This window comes from Arachis ipaensis, chromosome B10 (assembly GCF_059453495.1).
Source record: "Arachis ipaensis isolate K30076 ecotype BB chromosome B10, ASM5945349v1, whole genome shotgun sequence".
NCBI lineage: Eukaryota > Viridiplantae > Streptophyta > Magnoliopsida > Fabales > Fabaceae > Arachis > Arachis ipaensis.
The window spans coordinates 127,084,302-127,097,429 of NC_142435.1; the positions used below are offsets into that span (position 1 = coordinate 127,084,302).

General features: G+C 39.7%; 1 protein-coding gene across 1 annotated transcript; it reads right to left on the minus strand.

Moving 5' to 3' along the window:
* Nucleotides 1-7,733: 7,733 nt before the first annotated feature.
* On the minus strand, nt 7,734-8,699 carry LOC107620865 (protein FAR1-RELATED SEQUENCE 5-like). Its single transcript, XM_016322967.1, has one exon. The coding sequence runs from the start codon at nt 8,697-8,699 to the stop codon at nt 7,734-7,736; it is 966 nt and encodes a 321-aa protein (XP_016178453.1).
* Nucleotides 8,700-13,128: the final 4,429 nt, after the last annotated feature.

Consider the following 13,128-nt stretch of genomic DNA (forward strand, 5'->3'; position numbering starts at 1 on the left):
AAATAAATAAAAGGAACATTGAACTTGGGATTGAGAGTCACTCCTAAAACTAAGAGAAATCCTAAATCCTAATCCTAAGAGAGAGGAGAGAACTTCTCTCTCTAAAAACTACATCTACTCCTAAAATTGTGAATGTGAAAGCTTTTTCATGTATGGATGCATTCCCCTACTTTATAGCCTCTAATCTGTGTTTTCTGGGCCGCAAACTGGGTCAGAAACAGCCCAGAATTCGCTGGTTGTGAATTCAAGCACGCTAATTTTTTGTCACTGCGACGTGGCCGCGTGGAGCACGCGTTCGCGTCGCCTAGCGTCAGAGCAACTATGGCATATTATATATTAAATCGAAGCCCCGGACGTTAGATTTTCAACGCAACTAAAACCGCATCATTTGGACCTCTGTAGCTAAAGTTATAGCCGTTTGAGTGCAAAGAGGTCAGACTGAACAGCTTAGCAATTTTTTCAGTTTACATGCTTCCTTTCCATCCTCTAAGCCATTACTACCCTGTAATCTCTGAAAACACTTAACACACATATCAAGGCATCTAATGGTGATAAGAGAGGATTAATATTAGCAATATAAAGGCCAAAGAAGCATGTTATCAATCATAGCACAAAATCAGGAAGGAAAACATAAAGCATACGATTAGTATGAATAAATGGGTAAAGAGTTGATAAAAACGACTCAATTGAGCACAAGATAAACCATAAAATAGTGGTTTATCAGGTGGCGTCGCGGTCGTGGCTGGGTGGTCGACGGTGGTGCGGCCGGTGGAGGTGGTTGGGGTGGCGAGGGGCAGAGGGGGGGTTGCAGAGAAGAGGAAGAAGAAAGGGGTTGGGGCGCGACAGGGTAGGGTTTCGCATCACTGGGGGGTTAATGAATTTGAATCCACGTAATAGCGTGGGGCACGCGGTCGCGTGGCTGGGATGGAATGGGGGTTGACGCGATCGCGTGGGTGGCGCGATCGCATGGAATGGGTAAAAGGATGAATGACGCGATCGCGTGAGGCACGCAATCGCGTCGCTGGAAATTGTGTGAAACGCACAATTCCAGCATTGTTTCAGCGTAACTCTCTGTCTCCACTGGGGTGTCATGATATCCGTGCGACGCGAATGCGTCGCTCACGCTATCGCGTGGCATGGGTGTTGTGCAAGTGACGCGATCGCGTCAGGGACGCGACCGCGTGGGTCGTTTTGTGCGAAATGCACAACAGCCGCACAATTCCTGTCCAACTTTCTGGACGTTGGATCTTTACGCCGATCTCTAGATCACGCGGCCGCGTGAATGACACGGACGCGTGGGAGGTGGTTTTTCACAACTGACGCGATCGCATGAGCAATGCGGTCGCGTCACACGCCTTTTTTTTATGCAATTATGCAGTATGCAATGCTAATGAATAATATTCAGGTTCAATTGAAAAAGAATAAAAATAAATAACACGAAATAAAACTGAAAAAGAAACGACCATACCATTGTGGGTTGTCTCCCACCTAGCACTTTTATTTAAAGTCCTTAAGTTGGACATATGGTGAGCTTCCTGTTATGGTAGCTTGTGCTTCAATTCATCCAGAAATCTCCACCAATTCTTGGAATGTCAACAGCCTCCGGGGTCCCAAACTAGGCATGCAAAGCTTCGGAACAGCTTCAAACAGATTCTCAGGCTCCCGGTGTGGCGAATGTCAGAATAGATTCCAGGATCCCAAACTTTGCTTTTAAATCCGCCTTTGTCTTGACCTATATTTTTCCATCCGGGCGGTTTAAAAATTAGATTTTCACCATGGTGACCAAATATTTTCCGAGATCCATTCGATTGAACATGAGACCAATCCGTGCACTTCGAGTTGAAGCATGGAACCTTATTAAACCTTGTGCACCAGCTCTGAGTGCGAGCCATTTCCCTCTTACTCTTAAAACCGCAGAGAGCTCTAAGCTAGCCATCTGTTTTAAGCAAACCATATTCAAGTGGAAAAGTAAAGTTAAAGGTTAAGGATTGTACCCACTTGAAGCTTGTATTGGGTGGTAATGGCCTTGGGATAGGTATTTCCAGTGGTTCTGTAAGTTCTACTCCCTTGTGCTCTCTTGTGAATTTCTCCACTTCCTTGCAGAATTCTTCAAATGCAACATCGTCCTGATCAAAGTCTTCTATGTCTTCCTCATCACTCAAGTCATAAGCTGGAGGTTGAGAGAAATCTACCTCCGCATCTTCTTCGTATTCACTTGGATAAGGTTCTTCAATCTCAGAGAATTCACTGGCGGATGCAAGTTCATTACTAGGAGAACTTGACTTGTGATTATCATCATCAAGGAAACTTGCTTCTTGGATTATTCCGTCTAGTTCTTCATAAAAGACTTGCCTTGGGGGTTGTGCACTATCCTCCTTAGCATCAATTGTAACGTCCTTGATAGAATTCTCCACAACTCTGGATTCCCATGGAGGTTCAGCATCTGCTAAGTCTTCAACCAACTCTTCTTCTTCTATAATGACATCTTTCTCTGCTTGTTCCAGTATGAAGTCATGCTCTGTTCTGTCCACTGGAGTTTCTAGTATCTCCTTTATACTACGCTCTTCATTAGATTGTCCACATGGGATTGTGGGAGGTCCTTGAATGTCCGAACGTCTAGAAGATAATTGACTTATTGCTTGCTCTAGTTGATGAAGGGTTGTTTGAAGTTGATCTACTATTTTCTTGAGGCGAGCCTGTGATTCTGGAGGTGATGGATTTGGACATGGTATATAGGGAAGTGATGGTGTTTGGGAGTAATCGGATTGGGATTGGGGTAAATAAGGATCATATCGTGGTGAATGGTGAAAAGGCGCTTGTGAGTATGGTGGTTCAAAGCTACGTTGAGAGGGTGGTCTATAGGCACAGGGTGGGGCTTGTTGGTAGTTACAAGGTTGTCCACCATATCTATCAGCTTGGTATGCATTGTAGAATGGCATTTGTCCATGATATCTTGGAGGGTGTTGTTGCCTAAAGGGTTGATCAAATTCTCTTGGCTCCATCCATCTTTGATCTCTCTGACCTTGATGCATATTCCTGTTATAGCTTTCACTCCTTTCAATAATATTAAAACCAAACTCAAAGCGAGAGGGGTGAGAATTCATAGTAGCTAACAAAAATTAAAAAGCAAAAATAAAAATAAATAAACAGCCAAAATAAAATATTTACAATAACCAATAATAAGGCACACATTTGCAGTTCTCCGGCAACAGCGCCATTTTGAAGAACTGAAGATTGACGATTTAGAATTCAGAATAAATTTCCGTTGCAAGTATAGTTTCTAAACCAAGCAACCATCCTTTCTTACAAACATTTTGGTTGTCACAAGTAACAAACCCTTAAATAAATTGATAACTAAAGTATTTAAACCTCGGGTCGTCTTCTCAAGGAACTGTAGGGAAGTATGTTCTTATTATTGGTTATGAAGATTGTAAATTGGGGTTTTGAAAGTAAGGAGCAAGTAATTTAAATTGTAATTAAAATAAGTAAATGGCTGTAAAATAAACTTTTGGTAAGGTATGAGAAATTAGAAGTCCTGTCCTAATTATCCTTATCAATGGTGATGAGAATTGAGTCTTAATCCCACTTAGTTAGCCTTTACTAAAGCAAGGGAAGGTCAAGTGGATTGATTGGTCTAATCTTCAGGTTCTAGTCAATTCCTAAGAAAGGACTGGAACTATTGAAGTTTAATTCAATTAGCAAAGATAACAATTATCGATCACGTTGAGTTCGATAACTCCTGAGTTACTGATTTCTTAACCAAGACCAAAAGAGGAAAAATAAATCTACTCGAATAAAAATATCTTCAGATTGGAAGTAACAGTAACATAAATAAAAGAGAGCAATCATAAACTGAAATACCTCAAATAACATTAATTAAAAGAATAATCTATAACATAGAAAAGTTCATAAATTAAATTGAGAAAATAATTAATTAAAAGGAATGTTGAACCTGATAGAAAGGGGCAATCATGAAAGCGAGAAAAATCCTAAATCCTAATCCTAAGAGAGAGAGAGAGGAGAGAACCTCTCTCTAAAAACTACATCTAAAAGTGAATAATTGGAGACTCTCCTCTGAATGGATGCATTCCCCCACTTCATAACCTCTGATCTGTGCCTTCTGGACTTGAATTTGGGCCAAAAAAGGGCTTCAAAAATCGCTGGGAGCGTTTTCTGTAATTTCTGGTGCGTGGCCTCTGTCACGCGTCCGGGTGGGTCACGCGGTCGCGTCATCTGGAGTTTTTCTTATCACACATTCGCTTCGGTCATGCGTCCGCATCATCTGCGTTTTGCTCGTGGCGCGCGATCGCGTCAGTCATGCGTTCGCGTCGCTATCTTTTCGTGCCAGGCATGCGGCCGCGTCGCCCACGCGTTCGCGTCGCTGCCAGTTTCTTCAAAAACTCCATTTTATGCTTTCCTTCCATTTTTGTATGTTTCCTTTCCATCCTTTAAGTCATTCCTGCCTTAGAAGATCTGAAACTACTCAATACACAAATCACGGCATCGAATGGTAATAAAGGATAATTAAAATAATTATTCTTAAAGCATAGGAAACATGTTTTTCACATATCTCACATAATAAGGAAGGGAAAGTAAAACCATGCAATTAACATGAATAAGTGAGTAAAGGATTGAATAAATCACTTAAATTAGGCACAAAATATATCATAAAATATGGGTTTATCACCCGCCCCTCCCAAGAACTCGCCCTACTAAAAACCCGCCCCGAGCGGGTAGGGGTGGGGTGGGTATCCGCAGGTTCGGGTAGTGTTGCCATCCTTAGGGTCATGCCAATAGACCTACCTCCGAACCCTTCTTTCCCAATCTTTTGGTCATTGGATCCAATGACGTCCAGATCAGCACACTACAAAATAAAGGCGTATTACCAACTCCGAAAGAATGAAAACAATATTCAAAAAATAAAAATTGAAGAATAAGCCGTTATTACCAGTTCTCGAAGCTAATTAATAGCCATCACAATTTAACAGGAAAGCACGTTATACAGATAACAAAATTACCTCATCATGTTGTCCTTCGTTAGCTTGATCCAAATCCAACTCATCTTGTCGAGGCCTTTTTCTCTTTCGAGGTCTTCCCTCTGTGTAAGTCCTTTTAGTATGCCCCGGCTTGTTGCACTTGGCACACTTTCTCTTAGACGCCTTCCTCTTTTGACGCTTTGGTTCTCCTTTTGTTCTCACAACTATAGGATCTTGAATTTTTCCGCATACCTTTGAATTCGTTGCATGGACACCTTTGGCGAATTTTGATTCCAAGGTTGCACAAAGGCTACAAATCCCGTCCAAAGCAATAGTGGATAAACTAATCTGCTGAGCACCTAAAAAGAACAACTAACGTGACGCTGAATAAAGTGCTCCATGGCGAAGCAAGAAGCCTCTATCACAATCATAATCAGTTTTCTCAACGTATGCCTCCAATGCTTTTACTTCTTTTGTCCAACGCTTCAACACTATGCTACTAGGTATTGCCAAAAAGTGTTCATGCTTCATCACAAAAAATATATGTTTGCATGGAAACCCCTGAATTCTCCAAAAATTACAATGACATTCCAATTTTCCCATATTCTTATCACATAAAACCATAATATGACGGCCAGGATGACCATACTCCTCAACTGTGTAAACCTTCGTGGTCAACGACCTCCTCACACCGACAAAATTAACTGAAGATACACTCTCAATCTCCTTTTTCACATTTCCAAATATCGTTCATGTGTAAAGAGAAGCCGCATGACGCTCAAGGGACTTGATGCGGGCAGAAATTGGCCGATTAAGGAATTATTAATAGAACAGCGTTGTAAGTATAGTTTTTAACCAGCTAAAATCCGCTTATCAATTTAGAAAGGATGTCACAAAATTAGAATAAAAATACTGGGAGTATGAATCCCAAGTCGTCTCCCAACGAGTTGACAAAAGGGTGCTATCTTACTAATCAAGAGTTTTATGAGAAATTTTGAGAGTTGAAAGACAGAAAAATAAATAATTGTAAATCAGCACAATAAAAATTAAAAGAGATTTATATTATTCAACCTAAAAAGCCTTGACTGGGGGAATGATTAATTGGAAGTTCTATCCTTGTTGGAATTCTCTCAAGTGTAGTATAAAGAGGTTGTTGTTTTCGCTTAGTTAACCCTTACTAAATAAAGAAAAGTCAAGTGATTGAGCTAACACTTATTCGCAAATCCTAGTCTTCTCCCTTCGGAAGGACTAGCATTAGTAAATAGAGAATTAGCCAACAACTTCCAATTTAACTAATCACTTGAGCATTCCAACTCAAGTGTCTCCTTTTAATCAACCCCATGTCGAGTTGGGAATCTACTCCATTGACATGAAAATTACTTGCACATAATTAAAAAAGGAATAGAAGGAAGACATGATAGACAATAACTATAAATTAATTAAAAGTAAAAGTAATCCTTTGCATTAATAAATTCTAAAAACAATCCAATTGTAACTCTGAACAAAGATTAAGGATATGGAAGAGTAAGGGAATAAGAAAACAAACTAGAATAATAACTTCAACGAAGGCAATGACTCTTCTCAATATCCAAAGCAAAAGCATAAAACTAATAAACTATGAATGTGTAGAAAACCTAGAGGAAAAGTAATTTCTCTCTTAGATCTAAAACCTAAAAACTAAAACTACGCTCATGAAAATGTGTGTCGAGTCTCTGATGTTCTCTGGCTCTAGTCTGTGTTTCTGGGCCAGAAACTGGGTCCAAACTCGGCCCAAAATTGCCTCCAGCATTTTCTGTGAATTCTGCAGTTCGCGCATGTCACGCGTACGCGTCAGTCATGCGTGCGCGTCGCTGGTCATTTTCGCGTGTCACGCGTACGCGTCAAGCATGCGCACGCGTCGTCTGGCAGAACTTCAATCCACGCGTACGCGTCAGGTACGCGCACACGTCACTGTGAAAATATACAGATCACGCGCATGCGTGAGCTATGCGTGCGCGTCGATGCTCGCTGTTTGTCTCCTTTATTTCTTATGCTCCTTCCATTTCTGCAAGCTTCCTCTCCATCCTCTAAGCCATTCCTGCCTTACAAAGCCTGAAACACTGAACACACAGATCATGGCATCAAATGGTATAAAGGGGAATTAAAATATACAAATTAAAGGCTTAGGAATCAAGCTTTCAATCATAGAACAGAACTAGGAAGGAATTGTAAAATCATGCAAATCATATGAATAAGTGGGCAAGGACTCAATAAAAATCACTCAATTGAGCACAAGATAAACCAATAAATAGTGGTTTATCAGGACTCCAACGAGGTTATCATAACCGGCACACTATAAATGGACCTGAACTGTGCCAGCAATTCATTGTTCCTATACTCACGCACAAGAAGTTCCAGATTCTGAACAAGCTCCAACATACTATGTTTCGATTCAAGGAAATTCTTGCACAAAAAATTTATCCCTTTGCACTGTGATGTTGTCCGATACACAGCACAAAACTTCTTGCACAGGAAAGCATTTGCCCACATCTCCTTCTTTCCATACACTTGGTTCCACCACATTGCATCCTTCAAGCCATAATCAGCTGCGGCCTTGGCCCACTCCGCTTCAAAGTCTTCAACCGTCATATCAGCATAAATTCACCGGTTAAATAGCTGACACAAATTGTCATCCTTCACGTTTGATGTCACATTCTTCTCAAAGTGCCAAGCACATAACCTATGCATTGCGTTTGAAAAAACTACTCGTACAACTTCTCAAATTAAGTCATCGCCATCCGTAAGAACAACAAACGGCTGTCTGTTACACATGACCTCCAAGAAATTCTCGAAAAGCCATTTATATGAAGCAATACTCTCATCTAAGACCAAACCAAACCCAAAAATACACGTTTGCTTGTGGTTATTGCACCCTGAGAAAATCACCAGTGGCCTCTTGTATTTGTTTTTCCTGTAAGTTGAGTCGAATGCCAGTACGTCTCCAAAATATTGGTAATCTATCCTGTTGCCACCATCCGCCCAAAATAAATTGGCTAGCATTTCGTTCTTCGTCACATTATACCTTGCCATCGAAGTCGGGTCTGCATCAACTTTACCCTCCAAGTACACTATGGCTGCGTTCGCGTCTCCATCAGTTATCCTTGCACGATGTCTCTTATCGACGTAGTTGTAAGCATCCTTCTTCAGAAACCCTACAAGTGAATACTCTCTAGATATGCCAGCCATATACCGCATTGTCTTCGATGTTAAGATGCCACATCCTTGAAATCCCTCTATTTGGGCTTTTGCAGCATCCGTCATGTAATGAAAACTTGGAATTAGATGAACCATTCTGTGATGCGTCATCTCATGGTTGTGGTTCAAAATGACTTTCTTGACCCTCCACAACGACCTTTCCTTATCTAGATACACACACACCCTCGCTTCACAATTCGTCCTTGTCTCCGGCTTGTGAGGCCTCTTCCTATCGACCCTGTTATAATGTTTCTTATCTCTCTGTCCCTCTCTATTGCAAAAAAATCTTCTCCGAACCAAATTACCCTCCTCATCCTTGAACATGTCTCCCTTTCTAATACCAAATCCGTAAAATTTTCCTAATTTCTTATAAAACTTGTATGCATCATTTTCGCTGCGAAAAACCTTCCTCAAAATATCATCCTCCGTTAGTTCCACAACATCCCCATAATCAAATGCGGCCGTATCACCAACTCCATCTTCACACATTATATTAACGACATCATCACCTGGGGGACATCCATATCAGTGTTCACAATGGAGTGACGAATTCAAAAATTAGAGCTGCAAATTAATCTCACAATGATATCATACTCCAACTTTAAAACCTAAAAACTAACTGCACAAACAACGTCTCCACCACAAGAAAATATTATGCTACTTGCACTACAAACCGACCACAATATCCCCTTTTGTTATTTTAAAAGCATGCAAGGATCCCCTAAAAAACATCATGCCTCTCGTCTGCCCCATCATGCTTCTCGTATTTCATCGTTTATTAAATGGCTTCGATTATAAACATGAATGATCTTGACGACTAATTTTTGAGTATTTCTTTTCAAATACTACATTTGTTTCCTTTTTTTTCTTACTGACACAACGAACCAGAAACTATGTTGTATGAATTCAACCGAAACAAACCGAGCATCAATTAATCAGCAAAGAAGACTCAATTCTATTAACTCAGAACAAACATCGATCCCTGTTAGCTCAAAACAAAATCAAATCCTTGCTAACTAGGAAAATTAACAACAACAAACGCCATTAACTCAGCATACTTAACAGCAACAAAAAATTAACTCAGACAATTAAAGATGAAAAACATCACAATTAACTCAGAAGTCAGCGATTGATAAAACATTTAACTAATAAAAATGATTCACATAAATAGCGAAACAGTTGCAGAGAGAGTGACTTTACCAACGAAGAGATGCCAAGGAGAGAACCAACCACTACAACGCCGACAAGAAGAGCACTGCATCGACGACAATAAGTCAGCGATTGATAAAACATTTAACTAATAAAAATGATTCACATAAATAGCGAAACAGTTGCAGAGAGAGTGACTTTACCAACGAAGAGATGCCAATGAGAGAACCAACCACTACAACGCCGACAAAAAGAGCACTGCATCGACGACAACAAGACGACTACGAAGGACAAACGATTACTGCTGGGGATGACACGAACCTCACCTCCGTTCTTTGTGTGGCAACACCGAGCTTAAAGGTGAAAGTCTCCGTAGGGCCGATTCCAGCAGCTACGACACTTTCTAGGTGACAGCAATAACTCGCCGATGGAGAAGGGAGGGGATGGGCGGCGCTAGGGTTCAGGTTAAGTCTCCATTATGTGGTGTAGGATATGAATGAAACAGGTGAGAGGTGAGAGAGAGTTTCTTTTTCCCGTATACGAGGTAAGAGAGACTATGTTTCTTTGATTTTGGTTTTTTTTTGTCAAGTGGATTGGACAGCCCCCAATCCTAGGCATTACACCCATGTTTCACACACACACACAACACACTCACACACACTACCATGGATATCATGGGTTCTTAAACCAACAACCAGCCTCAGCTGAGATTAGAACCCGGATGCAGCATTGTATGAGGCAGATAGGTATGCCATCTGTGCTAGGCCTCTGCTGCTTTTTTGTTCTTTCAAAGCATTTCTTATGGATAATTTGGATTAGGAATAGATGTTTTTGGTAAACTACTATAAAACTTATATGAAAAACAAAAACAAAATAATCCACCCAAACCTGTTAACCCCATTACAAACAAAACCACTTTATAAGCCCAAAAGCCCAAAAAAAAGGTAACCATGATAACAAAATGACATACTATTTCATTATCACCCTAATTAGGGGTGTTCAAAACCGATCCGGATCGAACTAAACCGAAGAATCGAACCAAAAAAACCGAAAACCGAATTAACCGAAAACCAAAAAAACCAAAAAAGTGATGTGTTGCTGTTTTTTTGTGGTTCGGTTCGGTTTTCAGTTCTCACCACCAAAACCCTAACCGAACCGAACCGAACCGGTTCTTTCCAAAACCCTAAAAAATTAAACCTACCCCCACCCCCCAGACCTAGACCTAGACCCAGATGTGACTCGTGAGAGTGTGAGACGGCCACACCCCCACTTCTCCTTCCCTACATGCGCGACAGCTTCCCTCTCCAAATCCCAGATCGAAGCCTTCCTCAGTTCCTCCAAATCCCACCGCCGAACAGAGGAGAACCCCCACCGCCGGTGCACGACCCAGCCTCCACCCAGCAGCGTTTCTGGAGCCACCTCTGACCATGCCACCTGCGACCTCGCCGCCTCCAACCCACCCAGCAGCGTTTCTGGAGCCACGTCCGACCTCGCCACGTCCGACCTCGCCGCCTCCAGTCCACCCAGCAGCGTTTCTGGAGCCCACCCACCCAGCCACCGATTGTCCGATTCAAGTGCATATGGAGCCCGAGCCATCTATTCAGGTAAACTTTGCTGATTTGTTGTTCAGTTTAGGCCTAGGGTTATAACTTATCAGTTTATTGATTTATTGTTTATTGCTGATTTATTGTTTATTGCTTATTTATTGTTTATTGTTCAGTTTATCAGTATATTGATTTATCAGTTTAGCAGTCTATTGATTTATCAGTTTATCAGTTATTCAGTGCTGGTTATGTGCTTAATGATTTAAACTTCAGCTGCTTGTTTATTGCTGGTTCTGTGCTTGTTTATTGCTGGTAAAAGTGCTTGTTTTTTTGCTGGTTTTGTACTTGTTTATTGGTGGTAAAAGTGCTTGTTTATTGCTGGTTCTGTGCTTGTTTATTGCTGCTTAATGATCTAAACTTCAGCTGCTTGTTTCTGTGATTGATTTATTGTTAAGATTATTTGGTTTTGTTCAATTTATTGCTTGTGTTATTGCTGGTTCTCTGCTTGATTTATTGCTGGTAAAAGTGCTTGTTTATTGCTGGTTTTGTGCTTGTTTAATGCTGGTAAAAGTGCTTGTTTTTTGCTGGTTCTGTGCTTGTTTTATTGTTATGATTATTTGGTTTTGTTCAATTTATTGCTTGTTGTTCTTATTATGTAACTGGTTTTTTAATTTCAGGTTCGTTTGCATTGTGAAGTTTAGCTATTTGTTGGAGAAGACACCATAACCTTGCATATCAGTTTAATGACAATTTATTTTTATTTTCAGTTGTGTTGACTGGTGAACTATTGAACTTCTTTTTCTTTAATTGTCGTATTTGAATTCTGTTGTCGTTATATTTCATTAGATCAAGACTTTGTTAGCTATTGTGTATTTCGGTTTGTCGATTTCAATGTTATGACTTTGCATAATAGTATGGTAGAAAATTTTTTTTATTTGATCGAAAAAACCGAACAAACCGAACCAAACCAAACCGATTTTAATTGGTTTGGTTTGGTTCGGATGACCTTGAAAAAAAACCGAACCAAACCGAATCGCAGCTTAATTAAACGATCGGATCGGATGGCTTTTTCTTCAAAAACCGAATCAAACCGCACCGCGAACACCCCTAACCCTAACCACACATAATTCAACGACAACTTCTGCAGCCTCTCTTTGGCTGTCAGCAGAGATGATGCAATAGCATCTTGTCACACCTAAGTCCCCACACTGTTTCAATATCATTTATTCCACATAGGATTTACACATGTGGATACTATATACATCCACACCATAAACTCTCCCAATATTAAAATGCATATCTATCACATTTCATACACGCAGTCTTTGTATCAACGGGTGTAAGCAATCACGAAAATCACGACCTTTCTCGCTATCCGAAATAATAGCTAATATGAAGATCTTGCCAGAAAGGATATCAAAACAACCTTTATGCAATAAAGTGGACACTACTGCAAGTAAATAATTCTTGAATTAATGCTCACTTTAGTCTATATAAGTATATACATGAATCATTTTAGTCTCGATAAATTTTAATGAGTCAAAATAGTATATATAAGTAATATATACAAGAATGCGAGGCATTAGTTAAAATGATCGTGCATCAATTTGATACTCAAAAGATAAGACGCTTTAAATTGACAAAAAGACCTCTAAAAGATAACAATAATAAAATAGTCTTCGAAAGATTTATGAATTAATAAAATGATTCAAACGTTCGTCAACCAATAATATTTTTATGAAATTACTAATTTAACACTCACTATCTCTATTTTCACCCAAAAAGATTAAACTAGACATTTTATAAAATAAATTAAACTATTCGTCAAATAGAGATTATAATATATCTTTCGAGAGTCATTTTCTGTTGCTATCTTTTAGAAGTTATATCTTTTTTTTTTTTTCAAAATTTATACCTTGAGAGTCAACATAGCTATTTACTAACCAACTAAATGGCAGCGCTATATAGGTTCATGAATTAATTAGCAGTTTCTGGTTGTTGCAAATGAATGCTTACAAGGTTCAGCAACCTGTTAAGGTATTGTGAAAACTTATATTATGATAAGTTCTTAGTCATGTAGCATCACCATTAAGTAAATTATTTATCCAAATCAGTTTTAATTGTGTTAAAATTTCTTGAGTCCTTCTAGAGTTGTAAGAATTTTTCTTGTAGCTTCCGCCAAAAAATAGAAAAGTATAGTAACTTTTGAAAGATGGGAAAGTAAC

Coding starts and splice junctions, on each gene's coding strand:
- LOC107620865 (XM_016322967.1), bottom strand. CDS start 8,699: ATGTGTGAAGATGGAGTTGGTGATACGGCCGCATTTGATTATGGGGAT.